Genomic DNA, 23,106 nt, shown 5'->3' with positions numbered 1-23,106 from the left:
CTGGAGGAAACGGGTACAAAAGTATCTCTATATCCACAGTAAAACGAGTCCTATATCGACATAACCTGAAAGGTTCTTCAGCAAGGAAGAAGCCACTGCTCCAAAACCGCCATTAAAAAAAAGCCAGACTACGGTTTGCAACTGCACATGGGGACAAAGATCGTACTTTTTGGAGATATGTCTTCTGGTCTGATGAAACAAAAATAGAACTGTTTGGCCATAATGACCATCGTTATGTTGGGAGGAAAAAGTGGGAGGCTTGCAAGCCAAAGAACACCATCCCAACCGTGAAGCATCATGTTGTAGGAGTGATTGGCTGCAGGAGGGACTGGTGTACTTCACAAAATAGATGGCATCATGAGGTGGGAAAATTATGTGGATATACTGAAGCAACATCTCAAGACATCAGTGAGGAAGTAAAAGCTTGGTCGCAAATGGGTCTCCAAATGGACAATGACCCCAAGCATACTTCCAAAGTTGTGGCAAAATGGCTTAAGGACAACAAAGTCAAGGTATTGGAGTGGCCATTACAAAGCCCTGACCTCAATCCTATAGAAAATTTGTTTGGCAGAACTGAAAAATTGTGTGTGAGCAAGGAGGCCTAAAAACCTGACTCAGTTACACCAGCTCTGTCAGGAGGAATGGGCCAAAATTCACCCAACTTATTGTGGGAAGCTTGTGGAAGGCTACCCAAAACGTTTGACCCAAGTTAAACAATTTAAAGGCAATGCCAATCAAATACTAATTGAGTGTATGTAAACTTCTGACCCACTGAGAATGTGATGAAAGAAATAAAAGCTGAAATAAATTATTCTCTCTACTATTATTCTGACATTTCACATTCTTAAAATAAAGTGGTGATCCTAACTGACCTAAAACAGGGAATTTTTACTAGGATTAAATGTCAGGAATTGTGAAGAACTGAGTTTAAATGTATTTGCCTAATGTGTATGTAAACTTCCGACTTCAGCTCTATTAAACTTTTTTTTTTAAAGTAGGGGCGTGCATAAGTATCTGGTGTGAGAGCTATTTGCCTCATGCAGTGCGACACATCTCCTTCATATAGGGTTGTTCAGGCTGTGGATTGTGGCCTGTGGAATGTTGTCCCACTCCTCTTGAATGCGAAGTTAATGGATATTGGCGGGAACTGGAACACGCTGTCATACACGTCAATCCAGAGCATCCCAAACATGCTCAATGGGTGACATGTCTAGTGAGTATGCAGGCCATTGAAGACCTGGGACATTTTCAGCTCACAGGAATTGTGTACAGATCCTTGCGACATAGATGGGATGGCAGCGGATGAATGGCACGACAATGGGCCTCAGGGTCTCATCACAGTATCTCTGTGCATTCAAATTCATGTTAAATTCTCTGGCAACAAATATGGTGGACATTCCTGCATTCAACATGCCAATTGCACTCTCCCTCAACACTTGAAACATCTGTGGCATTGTGTTCTGTGACAAAACTGCACATTTTAGAGGAGCCTTTTATTGTCCCCAGCACAAGCTGTACCTGTGTAATGATCATGCTGTTTAATCAGCTTCTTGATATGACACACCTGTCAGATGGATGGATTATCTTGGCAAAGGAGAAATGCTCACTAATAGGGATGTAAACAAATTTGAGAAAAATAAACATTTTGTGCATATGGAAAATGTATGGGATCTTTTATTTCAGCTCATGAAACATGGGACCAACGCTTTACATGTTGCATTTATATTTTTACTCTGTATAGTAGGGGGAAACCCACCTCATCCACCACCAATGTGTAGCAACCAACCATTTTTGTGCCAGAACGCTCACCACACATCAGCTATCAGGTGGAGAGGTGAGGAGGGATATATGCCAATTAGGAATGAGGGGAATGTTTAGGTGGTCATGATGGAATGTGGCAAGGTTGGGAATTTATCCATGACAATGGGTGAACACCCCTACTCTTACAATAAGTGCCATGCGATTTTGAATGACCACTGAGAGTCAGGACACCCGTTTAACTTCCTATCCGAAAGACGGCACCCTATGTAGGGCAATGTCCCCAAATGTAATCAAGGTTTGAAATTATGTTTTAATCAAATTCTATATGTTTTTAGGCTTCTTGAAGTCAATTTGCAATCTAAAAATATATGTTTTATTACGTTCCTGCTCCCCGACCATCCGCTCAAGAAAAAATTGTCCTGCGTCTGAATCTAGTTTATGATCCCTGCAATATAGGTTTACTAAGTGGAAAACAAACAACCATCACATATATAATATTAGAGGGGTTGTGCTACTATGGTCATGTCCCAAGTGGCACCCTATTCCCTGGTCAAAAGTAGTGCACTATAAAGGGAATAGGGTGCCATTTGGGATGCATCCTTGGCAAAGCAAACCGCAGCAGCTCTATGGATGGATGCAATATCCATAGCATTATGTCAGAGTCAGCTTTCTTCCTTTCCACCTGGCAAGCAGCTCTAGACTGGATTGATTTCCCATAGCCTCTGGGATCAAAGCACCATGTGATAACACCATCCCATCCCTCTCTCTCCATTCCTCCATCTTTAGCCTCTCCCACTCTCCGATCGGCCAGTGTACACCTCCTCTCACAGAGACACACACGTCGATATCTTTGACAATTGTGGTGTTCACATTGGTATTTCAATTCTTATGGATGGACTCTGATGTGTAATGGGGTGCCCATTCCCCCAAACCCCTGGCCCTGAATTAGAACCCTGATCAGGCTAACACATAAACATATAGTCCTCAGGATATATGACCGCTGTCCAAGTACCTGAGGGAAACAGTATATTATGCACACCTGGCCTAGTGCTGGTTTATGGTATGAACAATATCATGATGACAGATAGACACTGGAACACTGTTAAAGTGGATCTCTCATACAAATGATAGTGCAGAGTGGGAGGGTTAGCTCACAGTGTTATGTTAGACCACCTCACACACACATACACACACCCTTCCTTCCTGTGATCTGCTTCCTCTCCTGTGATGATAGGGAGATGGAGGAAGTTGTCTAAGAGAGGAAGGAGGACATGTTAGGACTGTTTATTTTAAACCAGGCCAGTGTTCGGATTTCTGTTGTCAGCTATGTGCTGCTGGGGAAGGGGACAGTTGGTGTGTGTCCCAAATGGCACCCTATTCCCTACATTGTGCACTATCTTTGATCAAAGCCCTATGAGCCCTGGTTGAAACTAGTGTACCATATAGGGAATATGTTGCCATTTGGGATGCGGCCTAGAGCTGTGTGTTATTGGAGGCTGTGAATATCTCTTGTCATGTTGCTGTAGTATTACTGCAGCAGAACAGAGAGTACTGAAGCATGAGTCACTAGGAAGTGAATGTGCCAGTGAAGAGAGGATAGGTGAAGCACGGTAGATATCCACCTGAAGTGGATGACAGTGACCGACCAAGGAGAGCACCACTCAAGTGTCATGTTCTCTTTCCTACTGATGTGTAATGTTCCTGTAATGGTGGTGGGTGGTTCAGTGAAGGCCTAGGTTTTAGCTCGAAGGGCTAACACAGTCTTGTTGTGTGCCGGAGTGTCCGGGTTGGAATTCCAGCCAGTATTTTTTTTGGTTTGTTTTGTTTTGTCTAGCATATTGAGCTGCCCCCTCAGCCTCATTAGCTGCCAGAGTGTCTGTGTGTGTATGTGTTGCTAGTTGTGTGCCGGTGGGTCAGTAGTCGTGGGCTGGTGCTCCCAGGGAGACAGAGACAGGAGAGGTGTGGGAGGGTGTCAAGAGGCCAGCAGACAGCTGTGGGTTTGGTGTTTCACACACAGCAGACCTGCACGCCTACTCTTCATCTCTCCGTCTACGCCATTTTCCCACACCCTCCTTCCCTATCCCTCCATCCTTCATTCCTCCGACCTTCCATCCATCCATCTTCTTGTTCCCACACCCTCCTTCCCTATCCCTCCATCCTTCATTCCTCCGACCTTCCATCCATCCATCTTCTTGTTCCCACACCCTCCTTCCCTATCCCTCCATCCTTCATTCCTCCGACCTTCCATCCATCCATCTTCTTGTTCCCACACCCTCCTTCCCTATCCCTCCATCCTTCATTCCTCCAACCTTCCATCCATCCATCTTCTTGTTCCCACACCCTCCCTATCCCTCCATCCATCCCTCTGCCTAGCTCCTGTTCCCACACCCTCCCTATCCCTCCATCCATCCCTCTGCCTAGCTCCTGTTCCCACACCCTCCCTATCCCTCCATCCATCCCTCTGCCTAGCTCCTGTTCCCACACCCTCACTATCCCTCCATCCATACCTCTGCCTAGCTCCTGTTCCCACACCCTCCCTATCCCTCCATCCATCCCTCTGCCTAGCTCCTGTTCCCACACCCTCACTATCCCTCCATCCATCCCTCTGCCTAGCTCCTGTTCCCACACCCTCCCTATCCCTCCATCCATCCCTCTGCCTAGCTCCTGTTCCCACACCCTCCCTATCCCTCCATCCATCCCTCTGCCTAGCTCCTGTTCCCACACTCTCCCGATCCCTCCATCCATCCCTCTGCCTAGCTCCTGTTCCCACACCCTCACTATCCCTCATCCATCCCTCTGCCTAGCTCCTGTTCCCACACTCTCCCTATCCCTCCATCCATCCCTCTGCCTAGCTCCTGTTCCCACACCCTCCCTATCCCTCCATCCATCCCTCTGCCTAGCTCCTGTTCCCACGCCCTCCCTATCCCTCCATCCCTCTGTCTGGCTCTGCAGCCAGCCACACAGCCTGGCCACTGCCTGTTCACCCCGCTATCATCCAGAAGGCGAGGTCAGTACAGGTGCATCAAAGCTGGGACCGAGAGACTGAAAAACAGCTTCTATCTCAAGGCCATCAGACTGTTAAACAGCCACCACTAACATTGAGTGGCTGCTGCCAACACACTGACTCAACTCCAGCCACTTTAATAATGGGAATTGATGTAAAATATATCACTAGCCACTTTAAACAATGCAACTTAATATAATGTTTACATACCCTACATTATTCATCTCATATGTCTACGAATATACTGTACTCTATATCATCTACTGCATCTTTATGTAATACATGTATCACTAGCCACTTTAAACTATGCCACTTTGTTTATATACTCATCTCATATGTATATACTGTACTCGATACCATCTACTGCATCTTGCCTGTGCCGTTCTGTACCATCACTCATTCATATATCTTTATGTACATATTCTTTATCCCTTTACGCTTGTGTGTATAAGGTAGTAGTTTTGGAATTGTTAGTTAGATTACTCGTTGGTTATTACTACATTGTCGGAACTAGAAGCACAAGCATTTCGCTACACTCGCATTAACATCTGCTAACCATGTGTATGTGACAAATAAAATTTGATTTGATTTGATAGCAGGCCATGTGGATAAATCATTATCATTGTTTACAATGGAGGAGCTGGAGACCTAGTGCCGAGTGCCTAGAGATGTGCCTAGAAATGACTGTAGTAGGGTTGGCACAAATATTTATGGATGAAGACCGTCATAATTAAAATTACCTGCATATTTGTCCTACTTTTTTTCGAACATCTGACTGAAGGTGTGATAGCCAGGCATTCATGTGGTTGAGTCAGTTTCTGTGATAACATGGGCTCTTAACCACATGATGAAACTTTGTGGCCCCTTGCTGAAACAAGCAAGGTGTTGTAGCAAACCATGAATAGAATGAGCTTGGAACCTCTAACCCTAGAAATTTGACGATTAAACTCATGGGTACACTCGCAATGACTGTCTGGTATTGTGATTCAATCATTTTCGTGGTAATGTAGAATGTTCATTCAAATGATGTTAACTGATGTGGCTCATGCAATGGAATGGATTGTTTGTAATGTCAGTTGAGTTGAATCAACAAATCACAGTACAGACTGATGGGTATACTTCCTGCTTTTACTTCCTGCTTTGCTTCGATGGTTACGCTTGCAATGGCCGCCAGTTCACCCATTATACCATCATTGACTTGAATGGGGAAGCCCGTTCTATTCATTATATTTCTATGGCAGCACATGCAGTCAGGAGCGGAAGAAAGGAGAAAATATGTGTCTGAAAAGCAAAACAAATATTATATATCTTTTTTGCTATTGTAGCGGTTATTACGGAGATCGTGGTCATTTGGCTGGCCAATTACCGTCATCCAAATTTCCATGACCGCCACAGCCCAGAGTCCTCCTTGTGAGATGCAGCAAATACTACTGTAGAAAGTGGATCTGTACATAATAACACATCGTAAAACTTAAATCTCTACCTCTACTTGTCATAAGAACAGTAACACTGTCTGTTTGTTGAGTGAACAGGGTTAAACAGGGTCTTTGCTGTCGTCGTGGCCCATATGGTCAGGGATTGGGCTGGGTCAGGAGCATATTGAGTCTATTACTGGGTTACATGAAGCTGATATGATCAATAACACAGACAGACTGCTGACAGACACAAACACACTTCTGTAGTTAGGTAATGTCTGCCTGATATCTCCGTTCTCATGTTCCATGAGACTGAGTGAGTGTTCATTTCTCAGTGTACATCGGCAGTCCTGGAGTTCAGTTAACATTTCAGTACAAGAAGAATAATCAGTCTACTGATCTACACGCACGCATGACAAAGTGTATGATTTATGTAGATGGAGGAATAACAGAGCTGTATTTAAATAGTCTTCATGTGCACTTCTCATCCTGTTTTTATTAAACTAATCTTGCATCTCCTAGCGAACCACCATAAAGATGAACGCTTCAGCCTCATATAGATATGTTTTTCTATCTAATTGCCATGATGAACTTCAGACTGCAGGAAGTGCATTCATTTACTAATGTATCTGATTAGACATACATGTCTCTCTCTGTCTCTGTGTGTTTGTTGACCTGATTGGCTAGCAGTGCAGAAACATTGCTACAAATGAACACTCACTAGCTATACTGCATATTTAGATACTCTGGCTGATTGGTTTGATGTAGGGAGACATACACTATATATACAAAAGTATGTGGACACCCCTTCAAATGAGTGGATTCTGCTATTTCAGCCACACCCATTGCTGACAGGTGTATAGAATTGAGCACACCACCATGCAATCTCCATGGACAAACATTGGCAGTAGAATGGCCTTACTGAAGAGCTCAGTGCCTTTCAACGTGTCACCGTCATAGGATGCCACCTTTCCAACAAGTCAGTTCATAAAATCTCTGCCCTGCTTTAGCTGCTCTGGTCAACTATAAGAGCTGTTATTGTGAAGTGGAAACGTCTAGGAGCAACAATAGCTCAGCCGCGAAGTGGTAGGCCACACAAGCTCACAGAACGGGAACGCCGGGGGCTGAAGCACGTAGCAACTGTTCGATGGGAGCTTCATGAAATAGGTTTCCATTGCCAAGCAGCCGCACACAAGCCTAAGATCACTATTCGCAATGCCAAGCATTGGCTGGAGCATTTCTCCTTAGTTCCAGTGAAGGGAAATCTTAACGCAACAGAATACAATTACATTCTAGACGATTCTGGGCTTTCACCTTTGTGGCAACAGTTTGGGAAGCCCCTTTGCTGTTTCAGCACGACAATGCCCCTGTGCACAAAGCGAGGTCCGTACGGAAATGGTTTGTCGAGATTGGTGTGGAAGAACTTGACTGGCCTGCACAGAGCCCTGACCTCAAAGCAATGGAATGTCTTTTTTGGAATGTCAGTTGAGTTGACTCAACAAATCACAGCACAGATTGAAGGGTATACTTCCTGCTTTTACTTCCTGCCTTTACTTCCTGCCATGTGTACACTCAAAATGGCTGCCAGTCCACCCATTATGCCGTCATTGACTTGAATGAGATGACCTTTCTATTCATTCTATTTCTATGGTATGTGATGTGATGTGTGCAAGAAGTTTGTTACTGAAATTTAAGATTGCTTATATTGATTACATTCAACTCAATGTTGTTTGAGCATTGAGTGTTGTTCAATTGATACACCTGCTGTTGATACTATACTATTTGACTTGATCTATTCTATATGACTTGATCTATTCTTTATGACTTTATATATTCTATATGACTTGATCTATTCTATATGACTTGATCTATTCTATATGACTTGGAGGATAATTTAAAGCCATAACTGTTTTATAAACATATCACTAAACGCTAAATGTGTTCATTCTTGTCCACCCTTTACTTCTCCCTCCTCTCCTGTTATTCAAAATGGCCACCCCTCCCTGTAGGAATCCAATGGCGCTCCCAAGCCAGAGGCTCACCATCATCACCATGCTCCGGTGTTCTCAGCACTCCGCCAGGCCCGTGTAGTGTCGTCCACCTCCGAGGAGGAAGAGGCCCTGACAGAGAAGTTCCTCAAAATCAACTGCAAGTACATCACAGACGGCAAGGTATATATCATGTATATTCATATTTATTACAGTACTATACAGTATAAATAGTATATTCTATATATAAGATATGTACAGTATTATAAGGTAAGCGCATGGAGGAATGCTGGCCCTCCACCAGCCAACATCTACCTCTAGCAGCTCAGATCCATGCTATTGAACAACATGAAACCAATGTTGATCCATTCAGTCTAAATCAAACCCCCCCCCCACAGGGAGGTCAGTATTGGAGCTTCCTGTTCATAGTCAATATCCTTCAGTTGCTTTTGGATACCTACAGTACAGTACAGTACAGACATTTTGTTTATTTATGCTTGAAGGGTAATATATCTCCTCCACTAAATGGCTGACACATTTCTTTCACTGCTCTAGCTGTATTACTCTGTCTAATCCTCTCTCTTCTTTCTATCTCTCTCTCCTCTCTCCTCTCTCTCTCTCTCTCTCTCTCTCTCTCTCTCTCTCTCTCTCTCTCTCCGTCTGTCTCTCTCTCCCCCCAGGGTGCGGTGAGCGGGGTGTTGCTGGTGACGCCCAACAACATCATGTTTGACCCCCACAGGATGGACCCTCTGGTGCAGGAGCACGGCTGTGAGGAGTACGGCTACATGTGTCCCCTGGAGGAGGTCATGTCTGCAGCCATCTACAAGGAGATTACTGACAGCAAGATCAGAGAGGCCGTGCCCGCGTAAGAGCCCTGTCTGTCTGTCGGTCTGTCACACACAGGGGTCCCGTTCATTAGAGCACACCGTTTTGTGCCTACTGAACCACACTAACAGGGATGTAGTGGAGAGGAGTTGCGTTTACGCACCTGTTGCACAAAATTAACATTGTTTGCGTTTACATTACACATCACTCGTTTACCCACTTCTTTTTCTACCACTCCATCCCTGGTTACACATCACAGCCCCTCCGGAATCACTTCATCAGCCCAGCACTGCAGGCGCACACTGATTACATCAGAAACCATCCAACAGATTAATTATATCCCCCATGTCAAAAAGGAAAAGGAAATGGCAATTATAGCAAGGTTAATGAACTATGCATGCACCCACCTACGTCTGGATTGCTCACCCATTTGCTTGATGTAATAATATATCCACTTCAGCAGCCAGCTTAGTTTATCTCCATGGCATGCCACCCACATACACATCTCCTACCGTCTCTGTTTTTATTAGCAATTTAACGTGGATTGTTTGCTCAGATCAAGATAATTGTGTTATATTAATACTATGATGAAATCTTACCAAAGCATTAGCTATTTGTAGCTGTGTTCCTCTGTGGCGCTAGCGATGCCAAGGTCGTGGGTACATGTCACGCTCAGATCACATACACATGCTAATTATGTATGCACTTACTGAACTGTAAGTTGGATGAAAGTGTCTGCTAAGAGACATTTATTATTATTGTAACTATAGAACTATGCTTAGCCCTTCTACTGTAGTGCCCATCCAGTATGTCTATGAATGTTCAGTGGTGGATTTGGCCTGTGTTAGGTGTTCAGATCTCATGGAGCATCTATTGTGACGTCTAATGGTTATTGGCTGCAGTCCAAGCACGTTATTTTTACCCCCTTGCCCTAGCCACTTTCCCTCAGGGGAATCACCGTCGGAAACCGGATGCAGATGATTGCCATCTTAAGTGGAGGTCCAATTCACTAACGTTTCCCCCTCAGCCCTCGATTTAGCTCAAGGGAGCGAGTGAACGAACCACTTTGGTCACTTGCGGGGTTGATACGACCCACAATTCAATGCAAACTGTAGTCACATGTCAAACTCTGGTGGCCGCGAAGTGTCACATTGTTGGCCTGTCAGAAAAAAGTATGAAGCTAGCTTGCTAGAAAATATATATAGACATTGATTTTAGCATTGGAAAATTGGCTTAGTCTCATAGTGAGGAGCCTATAAAACGTAGCTAGATTCATAAACATATTTTTGGGAATTCTGAAATTTATTGGAATAAATGGCCAAACAATTAAACTAGCTAGCCAGCTATGGGTAACTGTAGCTAGCTACCTGACAGGAGTGCCAGCTAGATACGTTAGCTTACTAGGTACATTAATAGCGTTAGCTAGATACGTTAGTTTAGTAGGTACATTAATAGCTTTAGCTAGCTATGTTAGCCTACTAGGTACATTAATAGCTTTCGGTTGGTTGTTTTTAAGCTCAACTTCCAGATTTCCACAGAGGACGTTGCCTCTGATCATCACTCTCCTTGGCTTGGGCAAGCGACATTCAAGGTACACTCGGATGTGACGATGTAAAACGTCATTCAAGGGCTGAGGATTTAGGGCCGAGGGCTGTCTACTTTGAGTTTGAAACACAGCCATTGTCTCTGTGTGAGGACAGCTGTTTTCTCATGTGATGCAAGCAGACTCTGTCTCAAAGAGCACACAATAACAAAGTCCTGCCTGTGTGCCAACCAGTGTTTTATTATCATACACACAGTAGGATGCAACTATTTTAGTCCCACAACAGGTCTTTGGAGAACCTGTGGAGTCTAGTGTGCTGTTAGAAGTATGTAGAGGAATCCTGTTAGTTAATGTTGGCTGGCTGGCTGCACAGTGTTTTTGTTAATTTACTGTACAAAACCTATTCAGATTATTATGTAGAGTAGTTCACTTACAGATGCGCCAAACAAACATAGATTCATATTAGATCCGTATTGAGAGGATGACTTGTTTCACCTGGTCCCTCCACATTAAACTGTAATAAACAAAAAGAACGGTGCCATTCTGCTGCATTCCAATTCAGACCTCTCTAACTTCTTCTTTATTTTCTTCTTTACTGTTTTCTTCCCTCTCCAGGCATCTGGAGCCTTTGACTTCAGAGCGCGGGCCCTCCACCTCCTCTCAGCCAGACCCGGATCAGCATCTGAGAGTCCCAGGCAACGACAGCGGGAGCGCGGCCACCCGCAGTACAGAGGGCTCCTTCTCCGAGGACGTCTTTACAGAGTCAGAGCTGTCCCCCATTCGGGAGGAGGCCACTTCCTCCGAAGACCTCCGGCTGGACAAGTCTTCCTCAGCCACAGCCTCCACAGAGTCCATCCAAACTGTCACCCATGTGGCGGCCTTCACCCCTCCAGGGGAAGCCCCAGGGGCCGCAAGCAGCGCCTGCAAGTCAGTCAGCCAGCCGCCAGGGGAGGGCCAGGAGAAACAACCCACCACAGCAGAGGATAATCCAGACAGCCACACAGCCCAGAGCCAGTCTCCCATGGACTCCAAGCAGCACAGTGTGGATGTGGAGAAGGCAGCACCAAGCACACCCACCACCAGCCAGGGACCATGCCAAGGACCCTCCTCACGCCATGCCTCCCAGAGATCTACCACTGGGCCTGGGGAGCCCTCCGGCCAGGAGGGGGGTTCAGGGGACAGGTCCAAGCTGAGCAGAGAGGGGTCCCAGGACTCTGAGACGGACGTGGAGGAACTGAGGAAGATGTGGAAGAATCACACTATGCAACAAGCCACAGAGCAAATGGAGAATGTAACACAAAAGGAGGAGGGACAGGACTCTGCAGAAGGTAGTGAGATAACGTGTCTCTGTTGTGTTATGAAAATATGAAATACATATCCTTACACTATGCACTTACATTGTTTTTCAGTAGGTGCGAAAATATGTTCAGCTTCTATTTCAACCCTACTTGAGTTCTCAACATGAAGGCAAATCTATAGACAGTTATTGCAAATTATTACACATCCTCACTGCCAGGTATGCTGCTGCCATTTGCCATCTCTGCAATTATCATCATCATGTTTATTCTAATGAAACTCCCAGTGCTATCACAGGAAGGTTGGCTCCGACTGCTTCCGTACACCTCGGCTGCAGGGTGCTCCTGATAACCTCCTGTCACAGCTTTGTGCCTCCCCAGTTGTAATTGGACTAAAAAAGAGAAAAAGAACTGTGGAAATGTGTGGTGTGCTGTTATCACCTACAGGAATGAGCAGGAGGCATTATACTCCTCTTTGATCTAACTCTGCTGTTAGCCGGTCTGCTGCCACGTGCACTCAACTCCAAGATAGGCTAAAACCTCAAAATCAAACACAGAGAGACAACACAAACACCCACACCTAACATCTGAGGGGAAACACAATAGTGTTTAGATATAATAACCCTCAGAGACACGAGCAGCATTTAAAGTGACTTAACTATTTACATTTTATAGCTGCCTTCTCTTTTTGGTTTGAAGTCTTTTTCAGTAAACATTGAATATTTCTTACCCTAGGAACATAGACTACCACAGTAGTGTGCAGGCTCAAACTACTACTGTGTTCTGTGTCATGCCTGCTATAGGTGCTATGTATGTTATTCTTCCACTGTTCTACAGTTCTATGTGAGCTCTAGTGCCTCACTTAGTTGTGTTCAGACCTGGGCTCTAATAGTATTTGTCTTCTTTCAAACACTTTTGCTGCACCTCATTGAGTTTGCCTGGTGCATTGGAACCAAAGGAATAGTCCCAAAGGTGCAAACCCCACCCATCTGGCACTCTAGGCAGGCTCAATCAAACTGTCAAACTATTTTGGAAAGAAAACGAACACTGGTTGAACCCTGGTCTGGTTGTGTTCCCATAATTTATATCACCATAATTCTCACCCCACAGAGAGTTCCTAGAATGTTTGCTCTTATTGGCTGGGATCACAGCAGGATTCTGCTTTACTCCACACCACATTACCATGGCAGACGTGAGCCGAGGCCCCACTTCAAAACAAGCCCAATTACTGCGTTTTCAAATATCATTTTTCCCACTGAGCTGTGTTTTCTAAGTACTGTAGATGAACCATTTCTCTGGCTCTGTTTGTGACTATGGGTCCCAGTCTGTGTAATGTCACAAAGTGTCTCTTTTCTTTGTAGAACTCCCACTAATTTGACCTTCTAATGGGTCGTTAATAAAAGCAGGGATATGTTTTGGTGTCATGGTCTGTTATGAGTTCTGTTTATTTGGGTCGTCTTCCTATTATTCTGGCACAAAATTACTGTCTGTTGAAATACCTGGTATACAGAGGAGGAGATCTAGGTCATATAAAGACCCTGTTATCAAATAGATCTGAAATGTTTTCTTATATGAAACATATTCTGAAAGATTTAAATCAGATTGGTATCTGCTTTGGCCATGTAACTGTTAAGATGGATAAGATAACAATTCATTATCATGTGATCATTTCCTGTTTGTCATGTGGCTCTACAGTGTCCATGGAGCGGTGGAGGCACCGGTCCCACAAGTTCCTGTGTCTGCGGGTGGGCCAGCCCATGAAGAAGACGTTTGTGTCCAACGCCAGCGCCTCCATGCAGCAGTACGCCCAGAGGGACAGGAAACACGAGTACTGGTTCGCTGTGCCGCAGGAGAGGTGTGTGTGTGTGTGTGTGTGTGTGTGTGTGTGTGTGTGTGTGTGTGTGTGTGTGTACCACACTGCAGCGCCAAGGCTTGCAGAGTCACTGTAGTGCAGCCCCAATGTCTGCCCAGCGCCAAGCCCATCTCACTATGCTGCCACCAGACCAGACAGCTAGATTATTTATTTATTCACCCACTCTGCAGGCACACACTCACACGTACATACATAAATACTGTATCTATAGAATAGAATACATTTATTTTTTCCCTCACTGAGGGAACTGGACCAGGCTGTGAAAAGCAGTCCAGTTACAGTGGCTTGCGAAAGTATTGACCTCCCTTGACATTTTTCCTATTTTGTTGCCTTACAACCTGGAATTGAATTTTTAATTTTTTTTTAAGCTGAAAACTTGAGCGTGCATAACTATCCACCCCCCCAAAGTCAATACTTTGTAGAGCCACCTTTTGCCGCGATTTCAGCCGCAAGTCTCTTGGGGTATGTCTCTATAAGCTTGGCACATCTAGCCACTGGGATTTTTGCCCATTCTTCAAGGCAAAATTGCTCCAGCTCCTTCAAGTTGGATGGGTTCTGCTGGTGACCAGCAATCTTTAAATCATACCACATATTCTCAATTGGATTGAGGTCTGTGCTTTGACTAGGCCATTCCAAGACATTTAAATGTTTCCCCTTAAACCACTCGAGGGTTGCTTTAGCACTATGCTTAGGGTCATTGTCCTGCTGGAAGGTGAACCTCCGTCCCAGTCTCAAATCTCTGAAAGACTGAAACAGGTTTCCCTCAAGAATTTACCTGTATTTAGCATCATCCATCATTCCTTCAATTCTGATGAGTTTCCCAGTCCCTGCTGATAAAAACGTCCCCACAGCATGATGCTGCCACCACCATGCTTCACTGTGGGGATGGTGTTCTCGGGGTGAGAGAGGTGTTGGGTTTATTCTAGACATAGCGTTTTCCTTGATGGCCAAAACGCTCAATTTTAGTCTCATCTGACCAGAGTAGCATCTTCCATATGTTTGGGGAGTCTCCCACATGCCTTTTGGCGAACACCAAACGTGTTTGCTTATTTTGTTCTTAAAGCAATGGCTTTTTTCTGGCCACTCTATCGTAAACCCCAGCTCTGTGGAGTGTATGGCTTAAAGTGGTCCTATGGACAGATAATCCAATCTCCGCTGTGGAGCTTTGCAGCTCTTTCATGGTTATCTTTGGTCTCTTTTTTATTTGTTCTCTGTTACCTCTCTGATTAATGCCCTCCTTGCCTGGTCTGTGAGTTTTGGTGGGCGGCCCTCTCATGGCAGGTTTGTTGTGGTGCCATATTCTTTCATTTTTTTTGTAATGGATTTAATGGTACTCCGTGGGTTGTTCAAAGTTTCAGATATTTTTTATAACCCAATCCTGATCTGTACTTCTCCACAACTTTGTCCCTGACCTGTTTGGAGCTCCTTGGTCTTCATGGTGCAGCTTGCTTGGTGGTGCCCCTTTCTTAGTGGTGTTGCAGACTCTGGGGCCTTTCAGAGCAGGTGTATATACAGTGCCTTGTGAAAGTATTCGGCCCCCTTGAACTTTGCGACCTTTTGCCACATTTCAGGCTTCAAACATAAAGATATAAAACTGTATTTTTTGTGAAGAATCAACAACAAGTGGGACACAATCATGAAGTGGAACGACATTTATTGGATATTTCAAACTTTTTTAACAAATCAAAAACTGAAAAATTGGGCGTGCAAAATTATTCAGCCCCCTTAAGTTAATACTTTGTAGCGCCACCTTTTGCTGCGATTACAGCTGTAAGTTGCTTGGGGTATGTCTCTATCAGTTTTGCACATCGAGAGACGAGAGACTGACATTTTTTCCCATTCCTCCTTGCAAAACAGCTCGAGCTCAGTGAGGTTGGATGGAGAGCATTTGTGAACAGCAGTTTTCAGTTCTTTCCACAGATTCTCGATTGGATTCAGGTCTGGACTTTGACTTGGCCATTCTAACACCTGGATATGTTTATTTTTTAACCATTCCATTGTAGATTTTGCTTTATGTTTTGGATCATTGTCTTGTTGGAAGACAAATCTCCGTCCCAGTCTCAGGTCTTTTGCAGACTCCATCAGCTTTTCTTCCAGAATGGTCCTGTATTTGGCTCCATCCATCTTCCCATCAATTTTAACCATCTTCCCTGTCCCTGCTGAAGAAAAGCAGGCCCAAACCATGATGCTGCCACCACCATGTTTGACAGTGGGGATGGTGTGTTCAGGGTGATGAGCTGTGTTGCTTTTACGCCAAACATAACGTTTTGCATTGTTGCCAAAAAGTTCAATTTTGGTTTCATCTGACCAGAGCACCTTCTTCCACATGTTTGGTGTGTCTCCCAGGTGGCTTGTGGCAAACTTTAAACGACACTTTTTATGGATATCTTTAAGAAATGGCTTTCTTCTTGCCACTCTTCCATAAAGGCTAGATTTGTGCAATATACAACTGATTGTTGTCCTATGGACAGAGTCTCCCACCTCAGCTGTAGATCTCTGCAGTTCATCCAGAGTGATCATGGGCCTCTTGGCTGCATCTCTGATCAGTCTTCTCGTTGCATGAGCTGAAAGTTTAGAGGGACGGCCAGGTCTTGGTAGATTTGCAGTGGTCTGATACTCCTTCCATTTCAATATTATCGCTTGCACAGTGCTCCTTGGGATGTTTAAAGCTTGGGAAATCTTTTTGTATCCAAATCCAGCTTTAAACTTCTTCACAACAGTATCTCGGACCTGCCTGGGGTGTTCCTTGTTCTTCATGATGCTCTCTGCGCTTTTGACGGACCTCTGAGACTATCACAGTGCAGGTGCATTTATACGGAGACTTGATTACACACAGGTGGATTGTATTTATCAACATTAGTCATTTAGGTCAACATTGGATCATTCAGAGATCCTCACTGAACTTCTGGAGAGAGTTTGCTGCACTGAAAGTAAAGGGGCTGAATAATTTTGCACGCCCAATTTTTCAGTTTTTGATTTGTTAAGAAAGTTTGAAATATCCAATAAATGTCGTTCCACTTCATGATTGTGTCCCACTTGTTGTTGATTCTTCACAAAAAAATACAGTTTTATATCTTTATGTTTGAAGCCTGAAATGTGGCAAAAGGTCGCAAAGTTCAAGGGGGCCGAATACTTTCGCAAGGCACTGTATACTGAGATCGTGTGACCGATCATGTGACACTTAGATTGCCCACAGGTGAACTTTATTTAACTGATTATGTGACTTATGAAGGTAATTTGTTGCACCAGATCTTATTTAAGGGCTTCATAGCAAAGGGGGTGAATACATATGTATGCAACACTTTTCAGTTTTTTTTATTTTTTAGACACTTTTGAAACAAGTCATTATTTTCATTTCACTTCACCAATTTGGACTATTTTGTGTATGTCCATTATATAAAATCCAAATAAAAATAAATGTAAATTATAGGTTGTAGTGCAACAAAATAGGAAAAACGCCAAGGGGGATGAGTACCTTTGCAAGGCAATGTATATACACTACCGTTCAAAAGTTTGGGGTCAATTAGAAATTGCCTTGTTTTTGAAAGAAAAGCTATTTTTTGATCCATTAAAAAAACTCTCAACGTCAACAGTGAAGATGCGGCTCCGGGATGCTGGCCTTCTAGGCAGGGTTCCTTTGTCCAGTGTCTGTGTTCTTTTGCCCATCTTAATCTTTTCTTTTTATTGGCCAGTCTGAGATATGGATTTTTCTTTGCAACTCTGCCTAGAAGGCCAGCATCCCAGAGTCGCCTCTTCACTGTTGACGTTGAGACTGGTATTTTGCGGGTACTATTTAATGAAGCTGCCAGTTGAGGACTTGTGAGGTGTCTGTTTCTCAAACTAGACATTCTAATGTACTTGTCCTCTTGCTCAGTTGTGCACCGGGGCCTCCCACTCCTCTTTCTATTCTGGTTAGTGCCAGTTTGCGCTGTTCTGTGAAGGGGGTAGTACACATCGTTGTACGAGATCTTCAGTTTCTTGGCAATTTCTCGCATGGAATAGCCTTTATTTCCCAGATTAAGAATAGACTGACGAGTTTCAGAAGAAAGCTCTTTTTTTGAGCCTCTAATCGAACGCACAAATGCTGATACTCCAGATACTCAACTAGTCTAAAGAAGGCCAGTTTTATTGCTTCTTTAATCAACACAACAGTTTTTAGCTGTGCTAACACAATTGCAAAAGGGTTTTCTAATGATAAATTAGCCTTTATAGTGATAAACTTGGATTAGCTAACACAACGTGCCATTGGAACGCAGGAGTGATGGTTGCTGATAATGGGCCTCTGTACGCCTATATAGATATTCCATTAAAAATCAGATGTTTCCAGCTACAAAAGTCATTTACAACATTAACAATGTCTACACTGTATTTCTGATCAATTTGATGTTATTTTAATGGACAAAAAAACAAACTTTTCTTTCAAAAACAAGGACATTTCTAAGTGAACCCAAACTTTTGAACGGTAGTGTACATTTGGTGCAGTATTTCAGTGTGCTCTGGATTACATTTCTGTCCACAATAGCACAAATGAACTGTTTTTGCCCTTTTATGTAAATAGGTATTAATCGTAATGAGATCTGTCAATTTCGACTCCACTGGGATGTTGCACAGCAATGTCAGCAGTATTCATAATGAATGTATCGTTTAGGCCTTTCAAAGAACACCCAGTACAAGGAAATGTGTATCTTCACCAAAAGCTGTAAAATATGTTTTTCTAGTGAATTATTCCAAATTGCTTCAACAGCTTAATTCAGTTAGTTAATGCTGAAAAGTCACTTTGTTGCAGTGTTGGGTCCAAGCACAGTGCTGCCTTTGTCTCCAGTCCTGGAGAGAGAGAGGACAGAAAGTTATGAATCTGATCAGATGTTTGACCAGCCATTCTTTGACTCTGGAAATTCTACCCTTCAGCTGTTTTCATTCCCAGTAGCCAGTAGGCTTGTGTTGACCAGCACAGCACACTCCTCTCAGTCTCACATGTTAATCTCATTTGAAACAGGCAGACAGGCCACCAGTCTTGTCTCTGGTCACAGACACAGTCACACCACCATCACCATGGCCATGTGCCATTGTAGGGTGGTTGGAATGTGTTTATCTCAGAATGTCTCCTGTAATGCTGCCCTGTTACATTGCTGGCTCTGTTCCCATGGATAGCACAGTGCCTTTATACACACACACACCCATGCACAGACGTGCACACTTACACATACTCACGTACACGCACACACTTTCGTACACACAAACACACGTGCACACACACACACACACTGGCAGACTGACTATGTCTGCTGGATGACCTAATTGAGTGGCGACCCAGAAGATGTGTGTAAAGTATCCTGACAATGGTGGAAGAGTTCCAGGCAGTGGGGAAAAAGACCATATACAGCCTGATACATAGAGACACAAGACAGCAGAGTGGCATAACAGCCTCATGCCATTTAGAGACGGCCATTTTGAGACTAAAGCATGAAATGAAAGCATTGTGAGGGTTAGGATGTCGGTAGGCTATCAGAATATGGCAAAAAAATTGGCAGAATATATTCATAACACTATTCAGAACCAATAACCGTTAACATAAATTGACATTCATGGAATGTTTATGTACTGATTATGAATACGGTATGTATTGTTATGAATGTGTTAGGAAGTCCTTACGTAGGTACTGTTCTCTTCAAGTGTTACCATCATTTCTGTAATTTTGTGTGTGACTGTTTGTGTTTCTACCTCTCTCCCCTCCCCAGGTCCGAGCACCTGTATGTGTTCTTCATCCAGTGGACCCCAGACATGTATGGGGAGGGGGTGAAGGGTATCGGCCACGAGCCAGGGTTCATGGTGGTCAAGAAGCCTTCGGGGTCCGAGACAGGAGAAGACGAACCCCTCACGGATATAAACAACAAAGAGTGGGAGGTAAGGACTAGAGAACTGAGGTGTTCCACACTACCTTCTACATTCTGTGTTGTTTCTTACATGGCTGGATGTTGCTGTACAGTAGTATGTGTAGTAGTTACAATACAATGAGTGTACAAAACATTAGGAACTCCTTCCTAATATTGAGTTGCAACCTCTTTTGCCCTCAGAACAGCTACAATTCGTTGGGGGTGATGACTTTACAAGGTGTTTAAAGCATTGCACAGCGATGCTGGCCCATGTTGACTTCATTGCTTCCCACACTTGTGTCATGTTGGCTAGATGTCATTTGGGTGGTGGACAATTCTTGATACACACGGGAAACTGTTGAGCGTGAAAAACCCAGCAGCGTTGCAGTTCTTGACACACTCGAACCGGTGCGCCTGACACCTACTACCATACCCCGTTCAAATGCGCTTAAAACTTTTGTCTTTCCAATTCACCCTCTGAATGGCACACATCAATGACTCAATTGTCTCAAGGCTTAAAAGTCTTTAACCTAAAAAAGTCTTAAAAGTCTTCTTTATCCTGTCTCCTCCCCTTCATCTACACTGATTGAAGTGACATCAATAAGGGATCATATCTTTCACCTGGATTCACCTGGTCAGTCTAGGTCATGGAAAGACCAGGTGTTCCTAATGTTTGGTACACTCTGTGTATTTACCTTCTCATCCAGCCTGTGTTGTAGTCCATATATGTCCTATTTGTTATATGCTTTAATTCAGTCAAGTGATTTATTTTGTAGTGATATGACTGTGTGTAGTGTTCAATTGAATTTATTTACATTGTTATTCTGCATCATCATTATCTATGCTCCTTAAGGTTATTTGTGTGTTCAAATTATTGCACTGTCATTGATGATTACATTGTTTTGATCAATCTGTCCAAGTGTTTGCTTGATGTGTTATAGCTATGTTTATTGTGTAATTTGTGTGAATACTATTTCCTTTGGTTGGAAATGTGCAATTTTCACTCAGATTACAGCAACCACAATGTTTTGCATGATTGTGAAATCATTTTGTTCCAAGTCAGTTGTCCACGTTATTAATGCAGTATATATGGCATGCATTAATATCTCTGTTGTCGTCGGTCATTCCAAACTATAGTAATGCTGGATGACCTGACTGACTGTGGTGTTCCGCAGTTGTAGACAGATGGATGGAATGGTTCCCGTTGTAAAAAAGCTGATTGTTTCAAGGCCGGGAAGGCACATAGGGAATTCTTTAAAACGTGTGGGCATTCTTGTGAATGTAATATATATAGTTGTGTTCAGTTCTCTCATTCTCTGCCCTATCCTTAATAGTGGCTTTGTGAGATTTTAATTGGCCCTCAAATGTGGAAGTAGGGTTTTAGTATTTAAAAACGTCCAGTGGATGGACATGGCTGCTCAAAGTCTGTCCAATAGGTCGGCTGGCTGCACGTGCTTGAGGTATAATGGAGAGAGGATACATTCTTTGCATACAGAAATAGATACGCAAGCTGTGGCTGGGATTGACATTTTAATGTAAAGGAATGATGTAGGAAACAAAGTGGGCTGATTTGTTTGGGCCTGGTCCTGAAGAGGCCAGTGATTTGAATAAGTAAATAGTTGCCTCTTTTACGTTGACCCTGATTTTAAACAACACTTAGATTATTAGTCTGTAATAACTGTAATGCTCTTAGCCTTTTATTATACTTTATTTGGCCATTGAGCATTAGGTCTACTGTGCTTTATGTGTATTGTATGTCATGCAATATGGCAAGTATGACAATTCAAGCCACTTCGACGATTAACGTTTGATGTGTGCCCAAGCTACTCAAAGGGGATCCACCAAGCGTTTTATTGTTACAGTGGCGTTACACGAGAAGTGCATTTGATCTCCCTACAGTACCTCATGAAACATTTTTAAAAATGTACTGGTATTGTATCTTTAAATGCTCTAGTGAAGTATGCAAATAGGAAGTGCCCTCTGCCTTTGAGCAAATAAGGAACTGGCTTTGCTCCTGTCCTGCATTGCCATTGGCTCTTGCGGGTGTCAAATAAAACACCCGAGACCCTTCTAAAATGTTTCTATTTTAGTTAGCTAGTAGAGTCCCCGCCCGTCCGGTGTCAGGTTCAACATCGATTTGTGGAGATTGGAATTACTTCAAGAATCTGGAATGTGACTGTCGAGCTCAACCTCGCCCCGAAAGAAAGAAATGTTCTCTAGAAGGGTGAAGGAAGAAACGCCGCTGACCCCTAAGTACACTTATGTATGTATCTATAACAGTCCGTGTTTTAGCTGCGCGTGTTTTGTTGTTGTTAGCCTGCTAGCTACATTACTGGATGGCTAGCTTGCTAAAAAAAATGCAAACGGCTTGCCCAGTGACTGACTGAAATCAAAATAGTCACTGACATATCTGATGAGTCTAAAAAAAAAACAGCACTTGATGTTGTCGCTTTGTATCACTCCTTTTCTTTGGTTCTCGTTTTGGAAAGTTTTGAGGTTGTTGTGTTCACTGAAAAAACTGTCTGTGAACATCGTGCTACGTTGTATCTAAGGTTAATAACTAACTTGCGACATTGTATCAATGCACTGTGTATAGCTTACAGTTAGTTCTACAATTTCCATTGCATTGACAGTGATCGGCTTCTCAGTAATGGTGAAATATTATATCTATGACGTAAGTTGGATGGGCTGATGCAATATGTATGTTTTGGAAAGAATGTCCTTAGTGTAAGTTGCTATTTGGGAGGAAGGGAAGCAGAGAATAACATGTTTATTGTAGCCTGGTCTCAGATCTTTGTGCTCTTGCAAACTCCATTTCTCATGGTCAAGCACAAACAGACGGGCACTCGGGCTATGGTCGTTGGCCAGCCTGAGACCTTCCTCCTAAACACAGAAGATGGGGACTGCAGCAAATTGGCCTGACTTTGCGTTTCTCAATAGACTGCACTTTAGTGTCAGCTAAAGTTAGGCTCCAAATAAATATTTAATGAAGACTGTAGTTTACCCTTTTCTTTGTTTTATTGAGAACTGTAATGTGGCAGCTTGTTTGGGAAAATGTTATTTACACAATGATTAAGGTGACTAAAGAGGGGTTTCAAGGTAACTTATTTCTGCTTGACCCAAGTTTGCCCAATCCAACCTGACTAAAATAACTTTTAACTAGTTTATGGCAGCAATTCATGTATTATATAGTAGATTCAGACAATTTCAGAATTGTTCTAGTTTTTGACATGCAGTATCATAACATATTTATGGATAGGCTTCATTTGCAGGTGTACACTGCTCCATTCCCTGAGGGCCACCCACCCACAGCACTGCTCATGTCCGTAGAGACCTATTAAGTAGGCCTACTGTACTGTATCTGGAGTTGTGCACCCCTTGAATGGCTTTGTTATGCTATTTCATGTGACCCCATGATCGCACTTTGTGCTGATTCATGGGCACATCCCCTTGAAGAGCTGGACCTCAAGGGGCTTAGCTACCTTCTGAAGTAGAAGCTGGGCTTTAAGATGTTATTGTGGAGGTAGAA

The 23,106-nt window shown here is 43.5% G+C and overlaps 1 protein-coding gene across 4 annotated transcripts in view; it reads left to right on the top strand.

The window, feature by feature from the left end:
• Nucleotides 1-23,106, top strand: part of LOC110511207 (oxidation resistance protein 1) — a 197,274-nt gene that overhangs the window by 168,089 nt on the left and 6,079 nt on the right. For 3 of the 4 annotated variants that reach the window (XM_021592227.2, XM_021592216.2, XM_021592221.2), the window contains 5 exons: nucleotides 8,190-8,351; nucleotides 8,849-9,033; nucleotides 11,152-11,864; nucleotides 13,527-13,686; nucleotides 19,443-19,608. In XM_021592227.2, the coding sequence (XP_021447902.1) occupies nucleotides 8,190-8,351; nucleotides 8,849-9,033; nucleotides 11,152-11,864; nucleotides 13,527-13,686; nucleotides 19,443-19,608 (1,386 nt within the window). Of the gene's footprint in view, nucleotides 1-8,189; nucleotides 8,352-8,848; nucleotides 9,034-11,151; nucleotides 11,865-13,526; nucleotides 13,687-19,442; nucleotides 19,609-20,733; nucleotides 21,841-23,106 lie in introns of those variants that run through there. The other variant, XM_021592238.2, reaches the window with a different exon arrangement.

Source organism: Oncorhynchus mykiss, chromosome 3 (assembly GCF_013265735.2).
Source record: "Oncorhynchus mykiss isolate Arlee chromosome 3, USDA_OmykA_1.1, whole genome shotgun sequence".
Taxonomy (NCBI): Eukaryota; Metazoa; Chordata; class Actinopteri; order Salmoniformes; family Salmonidae; genus Oncorhynchus; species Oncorhynchus mykiss.
This window is presented reverse-complemented; position numbering and strand designations above follow the sequence as displayed.